We start from the raw sequence: 16,855 nt of genomic DNA, 5'->3' as shown, positions 1-16,855 counted from the left end.
CACTGGCCCAGATTCCAATTAGGGACCCAGAGGTTGGCAGTTATTAATGACAGGGTGTTGAGACAGGAAATGGCAGACAATCTTCTCTTCCACAGAATCCACGCCCTGTGTGTATTCCAGTGGTTCTCAGTCCCAGAGGCCTGCTGGGTTTCATTCTAGCCATCTCATCAGGGACTATTTTACGCATGGGATGAGAGGTGAATCTGATTATTTAAGATAGCTTTTAAGGGTTTGTCTTCTCTTATTCTTTATTTTATCTTCTTGTTGTGAAGTGCTATATCAATAAAGTTTTACTTACTTATTTACCTGGTAGGATAGAAAAATGGCAGTTTTGGGAACCACTTACACTGTTAAACTGAAGAGGAAAACTGTGAATGGGAAATGGAAGTGGGACAGAAGTGATCTTACTGACGTATGGATGGACGGTAATAAATCTTACTAGACACACAGGCATATGTAGACAAATAGATAGATGGATAGACAGACAGATACATGTATATCATTACCATTTGTGCAAAAACAGACAGCAGAAACCGCAAAATAGCCTTGGGTAAATAAGATTACAGTCAAGTGGGTGTAAGTGGGTGCACGAGGGTGAAGAGTTCAAATATGAAAGTCTCCTGATGCCACAGGACACAGGAGCCTACGTCAAGGCAGCATTATTTCAAGGCCCAGAAGAAATTGATGTTAATCAGAGATGAAAGGTTTCATGTGAAAATATCTGATGTTATCCAAAGTTAAATTTCAAGTTATTTCTGTATCAGCAGTTTGTGTTGTTCAAAGCTTATTCAATTGATTTGCTGATTTTTCCCCGGAATGATATTTATTTTTGGAATTTTATGCTTTATTGGACAGATATAGTGAGAGAGAGAGAGAGAGAGCGAGGGGAGGACATGCAGCAAAGGACCGCGGGCCAGATTCAAACCCGGGTCACTGCAGGAAGGACTGAGCCTTATGGTACGCTCTCTAATCGGTGAGCCACCGGGGCGCCCCACCCTGGAAGGATATTTTAAAATATATCCAGTGTGAAATTAATATTCTTCAGTGAACAGGATGGATTGTAGCTTTGTGTTCCGATCCAACAGCAATTACAGAAGTTTGTGCTGAATCTTTTAGAGGCAAAGGTTATAGGATAGCAAATAACTTCAATACTATTCTATATTTAATTTACTTTCATGTCAAATAATGTTGTTAATCATATATCCCTTTTCATATTGTGCATGTCTTCAGATTTTTATTCATTTAATTTATTTGTAACAGACCATGTACAATGTTAAACATAACTGTTACCATTTGCTGTATTGTACCTGATTTAGCTTAGAGCCAATTTTCATCTGCAGTTTTGTGCATCTCTTCAAATACTTTAGTACTTTGTCCTGAAACTGAATGAAATATGCAGATGTAATCTTACTGGTTGCAGTCTCCATTCCAATTTCTTTATTTTCTGCTTGATGAATGCATTGCAAAAAATACATTATAACTCAATAGATGTCTGTTCAAACAGGTGCCAATTGCATTTACAATAGATCAGTATAAAGTTAATATGGCACCAAGAAAGTAAAGGATGTAATGAACGTAGAGAACAAATTTCAATCAAGAAGACGAGCAGGCCACTTGTTACAAAAGTCTTTTATGTGAACAGATCGTATGATTTCCTGTGATAAAACAAAAAAAGGGGGTTGAGGGGAAACAAATAAAAAAAAATGACATCCTCTGGTATCGTGTGAATCAATGTAGTCGCTTGAAGATGAGTGCTGTCACAGAGTTGCCTGTCTTTCCACCAAACTGGAAACGGGGTGTGGGTAACTCCTGTACAAACTCAAATCCTATGAGGCAACACAGAAAATATGTGGAGGTTAAGAAACAAGCATGATGTAGACTACGCAAGATTTCACTGTTCTGCATCCAAGTTTGTAGAGCGGCAACATGTCGCCTTACACATAGATGCCTAGAGTTTTATCTTGCTGACCCCGGCTATAAAGTGGTTTGGAAAGGTTTGCGAGGCAAGACCCATCCATCCACCATCTGTGGTGCATCCCTGGGCCGAGAGAAGACAGGCTGTCAGTGTGACAGATGAGCTCTCGCGGCCCCTCGGCCCCCTGCAGGCTCTCCACAGTTCTGACTTGCACCGAGACGAGTGACAGCCAATGGAAGCTTGCCTAAATACTGGCTTTACAAGGCTGCTTTTGTTGTTGCCTGCAGCTTGAAAACCCGCCAGGTAACTGTCTCGCTTGTGTCACAGCGTGTGTTTTGATTAAAGGACACACACCAATGTAAACCACCAAATATTAATATGTAACATAACAAAGAGACGCAACTGTAATCCTTGCTGATGGGCATTAAAAGCATAACTCCTGCCACTTTCCTGCCATTTCTGTTTCCATCATAACAATCGATTCTGACGGAAATCTTGTTAATTGCTTCACAATAGAGCTACCTACGTCTTGCTTGCCAGGTGCACGGCTCTCCAATACAGTCCTACAGAGCCAATAGACACTCCAGAAATAAAACCCAAAGCATGTCTTTTTCAACACAATGATTTCTTGCTCTGTATTAACACATGTTGGTAAAAAGATGCAACTGAAAATGATGTATAGTCATGACTTTCTTGTACAGTTTTCATTCCAACTTGCTTTAGCACTTCCTTGCCAGCCAGCTACATGTGCCACTGTGTAAAGTAGTGCAAAATTGTTAAAGTGGTCGAGTCATGGCTAAACTGAAAATTAAATACATAAATGTCTCATTACAGAGTGTGTGTCAATATGTTGAAAAGACATGCTTTGGGTATTTTTGGGGTTGATTCCTGGAGTGTCCACTGGTCCTGTAGGACTGTATTGGACAGCCACACACCCTGGCAAGCAAAACATAAGTAGCTCTATACTGAAGCAATTGATGAGATTTCTGTCACAATCGATCTGCATGATGGAAAATTATAGAAAAATAGGGTCTAGGTTGAGAATGGCTAGTCTCACTTCAGTCATAAAGCCTATAAACATCACAGTGCCTGCACACTATCATAAACATCAGCAGTGTCAGAAGCAGTCATGGTTGCGCACTTGGCGTCACTGATCATATAGGCCAAGCCTTGCTTTCCAAAAACACAGGCCTTAAGCTACCAACACACATTTACTACACCACAGGATGTCTCAAAGTTGCTATTTAAAAAGCTTATTAGATCAATGATCCCCCCCTGAGTTTCCTCTCACCTTCACTGAACCTTTGTAGCAGCTGCTCTTTTGTCCAGTTACAGGAAGTAATGGCAAAGAATCCCTCCTCCTGAAGTGCATCTTTTAGTGCTTGGACATAGCGTGCTTTGACCTCATTTGTGTTGTCTGGGTTTAGGCTTATGGCATCAAACGTTCCTTTGTCGATGCAGACATCAAAACCCTTCAGCTCCCCAGAACAGCTCAAAAAGTCCACCTCCTGAAATGAAGAAAGAGTAACATGTTAACATAATCTTTCGGCATCAGCCAAGCTGGAATGTCTTATACCTCACTGGTTTGCTTTACAACTAAACTCCAGCTGCCCACATGACAGGGGTTAATGTCACCACTGTGAAGATTGTGGACCTTCCAGCAGTGAAAGGACCCCTTTATCCAGACAGAGAGCAGAACACTAGATCTCTGGGGTGAGCCAAAGAGCCACATAATCACCACCTCGGGGTCACATGATTTGAGATTTACGAGGAGGGTCAACAGTGATTCACTGTAGACAGAAATGTCTATAAGTTGGTGTGACTGCCTGACTTTGATTTGGACTTGTGTGTGGGCCTGTAAAATGAAAGACTGGGAAGACGTTGAGGGCTGGATGTGGGAAGGTCAAGTGTCACAACAGTGGAAGAAAATAACTAGAGGAAATGGAGACAGAGCTGGACAGAGATGTGACACTTGGAATGACCTTTGGGGGAAGTTTTCTTATCATGTGGTTGAAACTCCTCACACTCCTCCAGATTCCATTCAAGGCTACATACGTACACAACAACACACACATCCACACAAAGTATTTTAGAATTCTGCTACACTGGGGATATGGATAAGATGCCAACATACCATCTGACACACACACACACACCATTGCTACCCCAGTCCAGCCACTGGCAGACTAAGGTCAATATTGACTTCAACAGCAGGCTCTCTGCCCAAGCAAAGCACACACCTTCATAGGTGTGTGTTGCATATAACCTATATGCAACTGTATATGCACACAAGGGAGGAAAACTCACTCATCGGCACATTCCTTATAGCCTGACCAGCATTTAAAACCTGTTTTTCTTGCATGTATACGTTAGCAGATGTGTTAAATCCTGCCAATTCATTTGGGGCTTGAGCTGGTTAAATCTAAATGCCGGGCAAACTTCCATCACTTTCAGGGCCTTCCTGCTGTCCCACAGGGTAAACACTGCAGAGTTTCCTCTAGCTGCTTCAGCCCCAAGCTAGGGTGTAGGCCCTCTGTATGCTGAAAGCTGTATTGTATCACTGGCATTTAGGGATGAAGGGAATTAATGTATGGCTAACTATCAATGGCTGATTTGTCCATGGCCAGGGATCCACCAGACCCAAAGCACTAAAACATAATATCACAGCATTGAAGTGGAGTGAATATAAGTGCTGTGGGAAATGTTGATTCATCTTGTGCACATAGCTCTACAGTTAATGAGGAATTCAAGACATATTTCTTGATCAAATAAGAGTATCAGTGTCACCAGTAATGTACTGTCAGGCACTTTTCCCCCTGTTTACATAAACACCAGTGCCAATCATTTATACTTCATAATCTGCCATAATGCGAATGCCCAACTGGCCTGCCTGTTTCCATGATTCCAGTCTCATTATCCACACAAAGTTTTCAAATCACAATTGGAAAAGATATCCAGTAGATATAACGAACCCACCTTCACAATCACAGCAGTCAAGTCCTCGGCCTGCAGAACTCCTCTGGCCAATTCTACCGAGGCTGCAGAATAATCTACACCCGTAAGATTTGTGTATCCATGTTTAGCCTTGACACACAAAACAAAAACAAAGGAGATAAAAAAAACAGGGCTTATCAACTGTAGGGCTGCAACTAACGATTATTTTCATTGTCGATTATTTTCTCGATTAATCGATTAGTTGTTTGGTCTATAAAATGTCAGAAAAATGTAGATCAGTGCTTCCCAAAGCCCAAGATGACGTCCTCAAATGTCCTGTTTTGTCCACAACCCAAAGATATTCAGTTTACTGTCATAGAGGAGTAAAGAAACCAGAAAATATTCACATTTAAGAAGCTGGAATCAGAGAATTTTGACTTAGTTTTCTTAAAAAATTACTCAAACCAATTAAGCAATTATCAAAATAGTTGGCGATTAATTTAATAGTTGACAACTAATCGATTAATTGTTGCAGCTCTAATCAACTGTCACAGAAATGGGAAGTTTTTAAGTTTGTGAACGGGGCCATCACCATGATCCCAGATTATATTTACAAATTACCCATTATAAACATTCAGTTAAATGCGCATTAAATAACATCATGATAGTCCCCAGATCTATTTTTACTCCACACCAGTTCAACTAACAAGACTCCATTTCCGGTGCCAATATCAAGAATCGCAGCATTTTCTGGGATCTTGGCTTTGTCCATCCATCGAAGCACACGGTCCATGCTTTCCTCACCAAACCTTACAAGAAGATGGAAAAATACAGACTTTAGTAATTAAATATTCTATTGCCAGACACCAGTAATACAGGCACAATCAAGTCTCTTGCTATGAATCATTATGCTTTTCTTATTAGGCTATGACAAGTGGTTATCTTTGACAAAGAGCATGCATTTTGTAAAGAGAGAATGTGTCAGAGAGCAGGCCCATTACCATATCTCACCCACATCTCCAATATCTTTGAATGTCTCCAGTTCTCTTTGATATGCATCATCCCAGCTGCAGAAGAGGGCAGTCAGCAACAATTGGTCCAGTAAAGAAAATAAGCACAGAAGATGACATTCAATACAAGTCAGAGAAACCAGACAAATTGCAATAAATGAGAATACGTTGTCAACTGCAAAAGACACAAGAGGCGTTTTTTTGGTAAATACCCCAGCGTATTCAACAACTCTAACACACAGTTAGGGTTGTTAAGTTTCGCTGTCTGTCAAGTAAAACCTGTGCATCAACGTTGAAAGGTCTGTGTTGCTCCCTCTTGTATACAGAGAACGTCACGCCAACCTCCATTCAAAAATGTGGCAATTTAATGTGACCTTGCTTATAAGCAAAGGTACATACTACATAGATAATAAAAATAGGCTAAATCTATGTATCTTTTACTAAAGAAGCCACTCTTTAATTCGGCATGTATACCATCCATACATCAGCACTTATTTCAATACAATTTCAACAATCTTTTTGTTTCTTCTACCAAAATACACCATGGTGGGCGGTAGCGAGCAGTGTGAACTTAATGCCGAACTAAAGAGTGGCTCCTAAGGATACAGAAAAGGTCTTGAGATATATTTTAAGGGATATGTACCTTTGCCGATAAACAAAATCACAATCAATTGACAGATTGTTTAATAAATTGTGTCTTGACGTTGTCTCTGTACATGAGAAAACTGCACGGCACGTTACGTATCGTGGCTACATTGAAAGCTACTTGCTGTTATGTTTTGGGCCAGAAACTATCTACATTTGAGCTAACGTTACGTGTCACCATTCACAGCACTTACTATTCTTTCGTTCCGAGCTCTGAGGGTCTGAAATCATCTTCCGGGCCTCTGTCCTCCTCTGGTTCCGAGGTGTTTCCACAACCATGTGTGCTTTCTGTGGCAGCCTCCATGCTGGCGAGACTGGCAGGTCGCTGCCTACAGTTCCCACAACAAGTTGCGCTTGAGGAACGTGCAACCGCAGGGGGCAGTGGGATAGATGGGGATGTTTCCATCATGGCGGCATCCATTTCGGGTTATACTTTTAGTTCTGTGTGTTATCACAGCGCAAACAGCAACGCCGATCATGTAAGTGTGGAAAATATTGTTGGCAGACTAAGGTGTAGTGGTTGCTTTTGTGTGCGGGGCTCAGCGGTGTGTTTGATCGTTCCTCTACGCCGTTAGTTTGTGTTGTTTTCCTGTGTCATCATCCTGTTGCTGGCTAGCTGGTATTGGTCACGTCTATATACCGGCATGTGATAGTTTAGTCAGACAGTGTACAACAACATGTAGGCACAACTTGTGATCTTTAGTTAATCGCATGGGTTTAGTTTGTTTTCGAGTAAGGTATCGAGTTATTACACTCAAGCTACAAACAGCGATACTTGTCATATCAGCTACGCCAAATGGCAAACGTTATATGGAAACTTTGGGTCCCAGGAAATAGTCAGTGGCTATCTACTTAGCAGGCTAGCAAAGCTGCCAAGTCAAGTGACTTCCGTGTGTCGGTGTCGATAACATGTGCAATCATCTCGACCAGCTATCTGATAGTCTGTCGAGTGTGTCATAAAACATTAGAAGCTAACGTTAACCCAGATAGCTAACTAACGATGTAACGTTGTCTCTTGTGTTTTTGTCGTTTCCGCATAGCTAGGTTAGCCAGTTAGCCAGCTAACGTTAGTTGCTACCTAAGTTAGCCCTGTCAAATTAAGTGACTGGGACGCTTTTTAACATATTTGTATCTTGTAGCTTTAGCTTGTTGCAGAGGTTGCGGGACACACGATCGAAGAGAAGGGCCTTGTGGCCTGCATATGGGAGAGGAAACTTTCATAATTGTTTAGAGTTAACTTTCGTCGTTAAGCTAAGTTAACTCTATCAGAATGCCTTTTCCTCTTGTCACTGAGAGTATCACAAGTCAGGCCAGGCAGGTGGATAGTTGTATAAGCTTGTCTGCATTCCTTACATAGAAAGACAGAACAAGACACCCGCAGTTGTTTACTAGGAGATTTACCATTAGGTCAGCTGGTGTCACTTCTAAGTGCTAGTTAGAAATAAGCGGCTTTCTACCAAACAAGCGTGGTTATTTACTCAGAATAAAATGTTAATTTCGTTACTTCACATTGCTTCACAGAATCTGTCTGATTATGATATAGTTGTGATACCCATACTTTTCTTATAGTTGCACTGAATCATATTCAAAGCAGTTACATGAAAGGATTCTCCATCTGGCAGGTCCTGATTCTGTATCTTATCCCAGATAAGTTACTGCTTAACTACAATTTTGTCAAAATGTGTTTGTACAGGAGGGCTTCCTGTTAGGAGAAGTGAGGCAAGAAGAGACTGTCAGCATCAGTGACACACAGATCAGCAGTGCAGAATTGCTCCAGGTAGTAGGTAAGGCCTGACTTATACACAATGCAAAGAATTTGTGCCAACCTGTTAAGCAATAAGTGGCTACTGAATAATGTTAGTCTGTGACTACTTACATAAGTTTCTGAGGAATTTTGTTAAACTCGACCAGCAGGTTTAAGACCAAATTGGCCTCTTATTCAGCACTGAAGACGTAAATGTCAGGATGTAACTTCACCTATGGCTTAGCATTCTCCACTCATGGGCTTTGGCAGGGTCAACATTTACCTCTTTTGGTGCAGAAAAAAGGAGTTCACAGGATCACGGTGTAATCTTGATTCCAATGTGAGCATCATTGCCGTTTGGCCCAAGGCAGATCCTTTCACACCTATTTAAAAGGGGCATCACTCATAAAGTCATAATGCTGGCATGTAGTGCAGCACAGACTAGAAGTACACATGTATTTTATAGACTGTAAATTACTTATTAGTGTTGAACAGATAAACATTTAATGATGTAGGTGCTTTACCAAATTGCATGCCATAATCACATACTAGATACATTTGTTACATATTTGTGCTTATCTTGTACAGCCAAGTAGTCAACATAACCAACTCCGAGGATCAGACTGATGTCTACAGGAGATAATTAAAGTAGAAAAAAAAACAGAATTACTCAGCTAGCCAGATAACTAATCTTGAAATGACTTGCAAGTCAGAATGAGTGATCATCAGTTAGTATGGCTACAGGACGTCATCAACGACAAAAATTGGACAAAATATTCAAAACATTTACAATGGCTTATAATGATTTTTTCAGTTTATCTGGATAGCTCAGTGATCCGATTTCTTGAATTTCTCATCTGCCCTAACAGTGCAATCACAAGAAGCTTGTTTTGATTGATTTTGTGTATGAAATCCAACTGTGGGAAGGAAAATGGGCATTAGCTGTGTTGTCGATAACCAGCTTTTTGTTGAGCACTTGTCTTTCTGCTTCAAAGTCCTTCAAAGATATGTGCAGATGTATGCTAATGACCTCTTTTGTAAAGTGTGTAAGATAAGAGTGGTTTGTAAGCAACATTGCAATAGTACACTATAAACCAGTGTAATGTCATGGGTAACTGAAGCAGTTCTGCATTGCAGGTTCAGGTTTAGTGTTTATATGGTGTTAATACATTTTCTGACATTGTGCTATATAATTCAAACATTTGTCACCATTTGTTTCCAACAGAAATCCATAACCATGAACCTTGTGCACAGTTGTTTAGGTAAGATATGAGCCTTTACTCTTAAACAAGTAATATTTTTGATTGTTGTGCACACATAGGCTACCTCTGTAGGAGGACATGAAGGGCCACTCTGTGGAAATGTCGTTGTTATGACTCTTTCGTTTTGGAAAACCTGATAGAAAAAGCTTCCTGTAACACATGTTCAGAAAGGTAAAGTAGATTGATGTAATATTTTACTTGGTGTCCTGGTTGATACTTTTCAAGAGGTATTGTCGCCTGAATTAATTGTCATTGGACAGTAGATGGCTCCATCCAACAAGATTACATGACATGAGTAAGCTAAGACGGAGGAGGAATAGGAGCAGAGGTGAAGGAGTCTAAGCTCACTTGTTTTTTGGTTTCTCTCTCCAGCTTTTACGACTACGCCGGCAAAGTCAATGAAGAAAATCTTTACAGAATTCTTAAAGATAGGCGGAAAGTGAGTATGAATTTTGTTGTTGGCCTGAGAACACTCAAAATTTGTTTGTCTTTTTAACCAGTGCATTATATTGACTGAGGTCTGTGGGCTACATTTTACCCACACAATAATATCTAATGAACATCTTCAGTGATGTCCTTTTGTTACCTTTAGGCCAATGATAGACTAAAATTTAGTCTTAAGATATCAGACCTTATTTTTTTTTCTCAACTATTATTTTAATCTATTTAGTGACTTCAAAATAAATGTGTGATGTTGATTGTTGTATCAGGAAATATAAGTAGAGTTGAACCTTAGTTAACTGTGCCTCAAAATAATGAGCTCAAGATTTTGCCTAACAAGACAACATAGACAACAAAATTTGTAGTGAGTCAAAAATTGAGCTGCAACGATTAATCGATGAATCAATTAGTTGTCAACTATTAAATTAATCGCCAACTATTTGGATAATCGATTAATCGGTTTGAGTAATTTTTGAAGAAGAATAAGTCAAAATTCTCTGATTCCAGCTTCTTAAATGTGAATATTTTCTGGTTTCTTTACTCCTCTATGACAGTAAACTGAATATCTTTGGGTTGTGGACAAAACAAGACATTTGAGGACGTCACCTTGGGCTTTGGGAAACACTGATCCACATTTTTCACCATTTTCTGACATTTTATAGACCAAACAACTAATCGATTAATCGAGAAAATAATCGACAGATTAATCGACAATGAAAATAATCGTTAGTTGCAGCCCTAGTCAAAAATAATATTCTATTAATTGTGTTCAGATTGTGACATTTCCTTGTTTAATTAAAAGCATTTCAAATGCATGTAACTTCTGTCCCGAAAGGGATTTGTGAGGTTCTTCTTAATTAGACAGATTTTAAATGACCACCTTTGTGTCCTTGGTCCATGTAGAACGTCATTGGCTGGTACCGGTTCCGGAGGAACACGCAGCAGCAGATGTCGTTCAGGGAACAGATCATCCACAAACAGCTGACTCAGCTGCTTGGCGTACCTGACCTCGTCTTCCTCCTGTTCAGCTTCATCTCCACGGCCAACAGCTCCACACACGCTCTGGAGTATGTGCTCTTCAGACCTAACCGCAGGTAATGACTGCGTGCACATTTTCACACACACACACACACACACACGCATTTTGATCAAAATGAGAACACACATACACACGGCACATTAATCAAACAAGTACAAATTGTACAAAAAGTATTTTTCAAATACTTCAGCTCAGGGTTTCATTATCTTTCACCATGCCAAACATATGACAATATAATAAATATGGCCCGTTGTTGTTGAGCCTCTGACCTCTTGGCTCATTCCTGCACTACTGCTCAACATGTGCAGCCTTGTCACTCTGTGTAAGGGTCACACCGGTTTACTGTTTGACCCTCCAGGCTTTGTGTGCTTGCAGCAGCAATCCATCCACTACTGAGAAAGTGGACTGTATCAATATATAAAAGGCATTATCGTCTACGTTAATGCACCAGTCGACTTCTTCTCAAATCTGACGTGATTTCTATATGCTCTGACATTTTATTTGCTTTCCAGTACTTCCAGTAGCTGCACTCGTACGTATCCTGTCAAATTATGTCTGGTCAGTAAATGTGTTTCTCCACTCAGCAGGTACAACCAGAGGATCACCCTCACTATCCCCAACCTAGGCAACACAAGCCAGCAGGAATACAAAGTGTCCTCAGTGCCCAACACCTCACTCAACTACGCCAAGGTCATCAAAGAGCACGGGTAAGGTTGGGACTCCAACTGTGTGTGTGGGTGTTTTCATGTACATGCGCAAGAGTCCTAGTTTACACTTGACACTGTGTGAGTAATGTTTGCATGGATTTGTGGGTGAATGCTGGTGCATGTGGGCAGCCGGAAGGAGGGTGTCTGACAGCCTGCATATTCCCATGTTTGTTTTTCTGTGTCTTTGTGGCTAAACTTAGCCCCACTGTTTCTGTCTCAGCTGGGCTGAATGCTATGATGTCAATGTCATCTTAGACTTAAAGGGATTTAGCCAGGCTGGTCTATCCAGGTCCTGATAAGATCACTCTATTTTCACTCCAGCTAATGCAACTGATATCTTTGGCAGTCGGTGGCATTTGTTTGCAAGCTTTGATATAGCGAGCATCCATCATTTAACCAACATGCACCTGTACTGCTTTAGTGCCTCTTGTGTCTTGATGTATGATCTTTGAAGCAAACTGGGTCACACATATGTGAGTTTGCATTGTGTTGGTTTTATTGTATGTCTTGAATGTTGTAATGGAAATATGGAATCTCTCCAGGGCTGAATTCTTTGACAAAGACGGTGTGATGAAGGATATCCGAACGATATTCCAAGTCTACAGTGCACTACAAGATAAAGTGCAGGTGAGTCCTATAATGGATGTGTAATGGACTTGCATGAGGGATATTACACCATAAATGAAACCGTTTGCTTTTCTGGATAACTATTTGGATTATTACTCATGGAAAGATCCTTGAATTTCATATTTTTCCCTTTTCTTGTTTTTAGGCTGTGTGTGGCGAGGTGGAACAAAGTGAACGTGTGAAGGAGAAAATTCAGGAGGATGTGAACAAACTCAAACAACAAATTGCTCTCAGGAAACAGAAGACAGCAGACGAGGAGAGAAGTATGTAACTGTTTGGGATCTCATAAAGCGGTGTCATTTCACACTTAAATTCCAAATGCATCCTGGCCTATGATCAATTTCAGCAAAGATTTTTTTTTTTTGCGATCGTATTAATCTTAGCATGCCTTTTTGCCATAAGTAGAGCAGTGAGTATTTCAGGGATCCTGATTAGATTAGATTTGTTTTGCATCTTAAAAACAGTTACAGCTGACAGCACTTTTTTCAGCATTCAACACACAATCATATCGTATGGTAAAAGTGGAATCACCTATTAAAATATAATGCATACTGTGCAGTAATAATACAGTTTTGGTGAGGCCCCACCCCTGAGGAGCTTTTTATAATTCATCAGACGGTCAACCTGTCAAACTTCATATGCTTTGACCTTATATGCTCACATTTTGTGCAGTAATTCACTCACTTTTACTCTGCACCAGTGACCTTTTACCAGTCTTCTTATATATCTTCCTCTGTCCCTCAGGGCTGCGGGAGGCCCAGAATGCAGAGTCTCATCCCACCTCAGAGGAGAACACAGAACCTTCTGAGACTTCTCTCCTGTCCAGGGTCGCCTTCCACACCCCCTCTGCCCCAGAGCGGCCCGGCACCTCACCTAACCCCCCTTCTTATGCTGACCTCTTGTCCCAGGATGACTCTCTGCTCTCCTCCTCCTCCTCCCCTACCAGTGCTGCTCTGCTGCCACGGCCCCAGGCTGTGGGCTCTCCAGGTCACCCCACCCCTGGCCCACTGGGCATGGGCCTGAGCCTGGGCCTCGGGCTGGGGCTCGGCCTCGGTGCCAGCTCTAATCCCGTCCCCGCTCCCAGCACTCCATACCTTGGCAACGGGGACGGATCAAGCTCTGACTCCCTAGACAGACAAGCTGCAGGGCAGGAGGACGATGATGATGATGACGACGATGATGACGAAGATGAGGATAGTAGCGAGTACGAGAACTTGGTGAGCGAAGCCGCTCATTTGCCGGTGGTCTCTGCCAGCGTTTTAGCTCAAGGCCGACCAGCTGCCCTCAGTCCTGATGGGGACGCTCGTGGCTCACAGACCTCATAGATGCATGCCACAAGGTGTGTAAGGGACACAAATACGTGACGCACCTGGAGAGGTGGGCATCTCAAGCAATCAAAGATAGACATTTCTTATATGACAAAGGAAGTGCTGAAAGTGAAAGGCATGCGCAGGTGGTGTTCCGCTGTGTGTATTTCTGTTTGTCTTAGTTTGGTCTCCATTTTAAGGGGAAAGCTCGCTAGGCTTTGCAGGCTTAACAGGAGTGTCTAACTGGGGGAAGAAGTTGTCTGTGTTTTGTTCTTTTGTGGGGGTTTTTTTTAGGGCGATCTGGTCACTTGATTGTGGATGTGTCTGGTTTCAGTGTCGGAGGTGGATGTTACAACGCAATTCATGCCAACTGGTTGGCCAGCCCGCTCCGTACAAGACAGACCCTCCTCCACTCTCTCTGGATCATTCTGTGTCACATGTGCATCACCAACTCTGAGCACCCACTTGTACCATTACCTCTTGCACTATTTTTGCCTTCTTTTAAACAATTTATTTAAGAAAAGCAAAGGGAAAATATTCTGCGGCCTTCAAACTTTTTTTTTTTTTTTTTTTTTTTTAACAAAGTAGGCAAGTGGTTGTTAACTTTAATTTTAATTTGAAGAAAGAGATATATATGTAACTATAATTTCGTTAACCTGCACAGTTCTGACATTTGATTTTTGGACTGTCCATTATTACATTTTCATTTCCATGTAAACAATCCACAAAATGTCTTTAATGAATCATACAGTTGCCTGTTTAGATGATGAAGAATAGATTTCAAACAAAATTTACTCTGCCACTACTATAATGGGTGCTTTATATATATATATATATTTTTTTTTTTTTTTTGTCAGAATAACAGGTAATAATCTCATTTGATTGACAAGGATGTCAATATCTCATTCTTCTTGGATAACACTGAAATTGTATGCGCTTTGCTGCACTTAACAAAATTTAAGATTTCTTTATTATTGTGCTATACCAATGCTGTCATGTTGTGCCACTTGAGTAGTCCTCTTTGACCACCCTGAGCAGAACTCGGCTCAGCTTTTGTGCATTGTATGGGGTTCACAGGGCAAACACAATGTACTGTAGCTTTACTAACCATATTATGCTTAAAGTTCCCTTCCGCTGCTGCAACACAGAGAGCTACCACTAAAACAAGAAACTGTGCATCTGTCTGTTCTTCATTTAAAAACCCGGCTGCTACTTCCACTTCACACTGCTTGTTGTCTCCAATACTACTGACAGTAACCATATAACCACTTCTCCGTTCACTTCTCACTGACTTGGTCTATATTAAAGTCATGATGTAAGGCCTATACCCCCTGTAGTGTGTGAATTGTAACCTTGGGAACCGAGAGAGAGAGAGACATCACCTTCCTGTCTTGGCATAGCTGACAGTAGGCCCCATGCATTCAGACTTGGTTGGGACAACGTTATGTGTATGGACCTTGATAATGTGATGAAAACGGCTTGACCTCGATTCAGTATACAGTGCCTTCCACTCAGGACAGTACTGCAGGCTCCTTTCTGCACACCGAACACATTCAAAGATCTCTCTTGAGGGTAAGATTATCCAAAACTGTGCTGTGTTTGCAATAATTGACATCCAACTCCCTTAGTCCTACAGTTATGTCTCCCCGTATATAATGTGGTGTTTTGCTTGCCTGAAACCCTCTTCGCTGCTTCCTAATAGTATCTAGTTTCCTTCTTTGACTTCTTTTTTTTTACTTTAAACCCTTTCATTGACTGCTTCTAAGTGGACCTATATTCCATAGTTGCTACTATAGCTTTTCAAATTTCTTGCTTGCTTTGCTCTATTTGAAACTGGAATTCCATGTTGATAAACTGTACAGTCAGAGAGTCAGAGGGAATCTGCTCAGTGACCGATAGACCTTGCAAGGCAAACGTAGTATGATGCGTGTGACCGTTTGTTTAGAGAGAGAAAGACCAGCAAATTACTTCCTTTTTTTTTTTTTTTTTTTACATCTGGGCCAGCAACTTTAAAGAGAGCTCGGTAACAAGAGATGTGGAGAGATCGGGTGCTGAATGTAGGACACCTTCCTTGCATGAACAGGTCAAGCCTAGACACTACTGTTGTATTCCACATGGACAGACACTTGCACTGCAGCTGGAGGGCGTTGAACACGGTGATAGGCAGGTTGCACTCAATTTGGAGATCAAGACAATATTTTGTGGAGATGAAATGGGGCGGGAGAAGCTTTGCCTTGTGAACTAGTACTGCTTTATTTTTCACGGTCCGGTTGTATGTCATGTTTTTGCCTTAGGGTCATTTTATTTGCTCTGATGTGTAAAGCCAATGCATCGTTGATCGGGAACTGGCACTCAAAATGTTACTTGACTTAATAATCACCCATGGTAACACAATCACAAAATGTTTATAAATGACAAAAAATCAACGAGTTACACAAGTATGGTTCCCTTTTGAGCACTGGAATATATATAAATAATGAGGAAACAAATAATGAATGTATAGTAGATAAGGGAGGGGGGGGTTAGCATTTAAACAGCACTTATAAGCCTGTCTCAGTTGAGGGTTGAGGTGGTGTAGAGAGCATGAGAGGGTGAGCATTTTTAGGATCCAACATAAATATACACTCATGTAGCCTATTCTCACTGGAGGCCAGGGTGACCCTTCCCTTTCCCAAAGAGGTCGTTGCGACATCACCTTCTCCCTGAAGCACAAAGTCCCATCGAGCAGCCTTTATCTTTTGGGCCGTTATCTGGAAATGTACTGTACTGAACAAGAGTAGACCAAGGGTTTTGCTTGGTTGCACACAGAGAATATGGTCCTGAAACTGGGGGATAATAAATGAGACATGCTTATGTGATATGCCGTGTCTTTGTTGTTTTATTCAGGTCAATTGAGTATTCTAGTAAGTGTGGAAGTGGTTTGTGCACACTAAAAATTAGAATGTATAGGTTTGCTTTCATGCCTTTTTTCTTGAAACCAAAAGTGGAGGAGAACTTAAGTGTTTTGTGTATTAATAACCGAGCATAAATTAGCAACAACAGCATAAACCCTGTAAAATGATGGTAGTATTGCTCCTGCCATCTCTACTTGCAGGCATTGGTAGGGACTTGGGCAGTGCAAAGAAGTGTGCAGTGAGTGGTCGTGTATTAATGACGTCACGTCGAAGTGGGACGGGCTTTCCTGTAAACAAATAAAGAGTTGCATCCATGCAGAAATATACTGT

The 16,855-nt window shown here is 41.2% G+C and overlaps 2 protein-coding genes across 4 annotated transcripts; one reads left to right on the top strand and one right to left on the bottom strand.

Moving 5' to 3' along the window:
• Positions 1 to 1,481: 1,481 nt before the first annotated feature.
• eef1akmt2 (EEF1A lysine methyltransferase 2) lies at positions 1,482 to 6,925 on the bottom strand. 2 transcript variants are annotated; one of them, XM_071532704.1, is made up of 6 exons: positions 6,699 to 6,852; positions 5,865 to 5,916; positions 5,544 to 5,658; positions 4,892 to 4,999; positions 3,207 to 3,423; positions 1,482 to 1,826 (listed from the first exon to the last, which is right to left on the bottom strand). In XM_071532704.1, exons 1-6 carry the CDS (start codon positions 6,781 to 6,783, stop codon positions 1,729 to 1,731), a joined length of 675 nt encoding a protein of 224 aa, XP_071388805.1. In that variant the 5' UTR covers positions 6,784 to 6,852; the 3' UTR covers positions 1,482 to 1,728. The 2 variants fall into 2 exon arrangements, with proteins under 2 accessions (XP_071388805.1, XP_071388804.1); XM_071532703.1 differs by having other exon boundaries at positions 1,484 to 1,826; positions 5,851 to 5,916; positions 6,699 to 6,925.
• Positions 6,403 to 16,704, top strand: abraxas2 (abraxas 2, BRISC complex subunit). 2 transcript variants are annotated; one of them, XM_071532701.1, is made up of 10 exons: positions 6,403 to 6,412; positions 6,895 to 6,983; positions 8,198 to 8,288; positions 9,474 to 9,510; positions 9,883 to 9,949; positions 10,855 to 11,045; positions 11,578 to 11,697; positions 12,240 to 12,324; positions 12,470 to 12,587; positions 13,069 to 16,704. In XM_071532701.1, the coding sequence occupies exons 1-10, from the start codon at positions 6,403 to 6,405 to the stop codon at positions 13,647 to 13,649; spliced, it is 1,389 nt and encodes a 462-aa protein (XP_071388802.1). In that variant the 3' UTR covers positions 13,650 to 16,704. The 2 variants fall into 2 exon arrangements, with proteins under 2 accessions (XP_071388802.1, XP_071388803.1); XM_071532702.1 differs by lacking the exons at positions 6,403 to 6,412; positions 8,198 to 8,288; positions 9,474 to 9,510 and having other exon boundaries at positions 11,575 to 11,697.
• Positions 16,705 to 16,855: the final 151 nt, after the last annotated feature.

This window comes from Centroberyx affinis, unplaced genomic scaffold (assembly GCF_046629955.1).
Source record: "Centroberyx affinis isolate AG114_WGS23_722 - 3 ecotype Tasmania unplaced genomic scaffold, CSIRO-AGI_Caff_v1 ptg002234l_1, whole genome shotgun sequence".
Classification (NCBI taxonomy): Eukaryota; Metazoa; Chordata; class Actinopteri; order Beryciformes; family Berycidae; genus Centroberyx; species Centroberyx affinis.
This window is presented reverse-complemented; position numbering and strand designations above follow the sequence as displayed.

Excerpts from the sequence above, each read along its gene's own strand:
- abraxas2 (XM_071532701.1), top strand. Across the intron at positions 8,289-9,473 it reads AGAATTGCTCCAGGTAGTAG|AAATCCATAACCATGAACCT; the intron begins GTAAGGCCTGAC and ends TGTTTCCAACAG. Across the intron at positions 11,046-11,577 it reads CTCTTCAGACCTAACCGCAG|GTACAACCAGAGGATCACCC; the intron begins GTAATGACTGCG and ends TCCACTCAGCAG.
- eef1akmt2 (XM_071532703.1), bottom strand. The coding sequence starts at position 6,925 with ATGGATGCCGCCATGATGGAAACATCCCCATCTATCCCACTGCCCCCT. Across the intron at positions 5,659-5,850 it reads GGAGATGTGGGTGAGATATG|GTTTGGTGAGGAAAGCATGG; the intron begins GTAATGGGCCTG and ends TCTTCTTGTAAG. Across the intron at positions 1,827-3,206 it reads GCTACAAAGGTTCAGTGAAG|GATTTGAGTTTGTACAGGAG; the intron begins GTGAGAGGAAAC and ends GTTGCCTCATAG.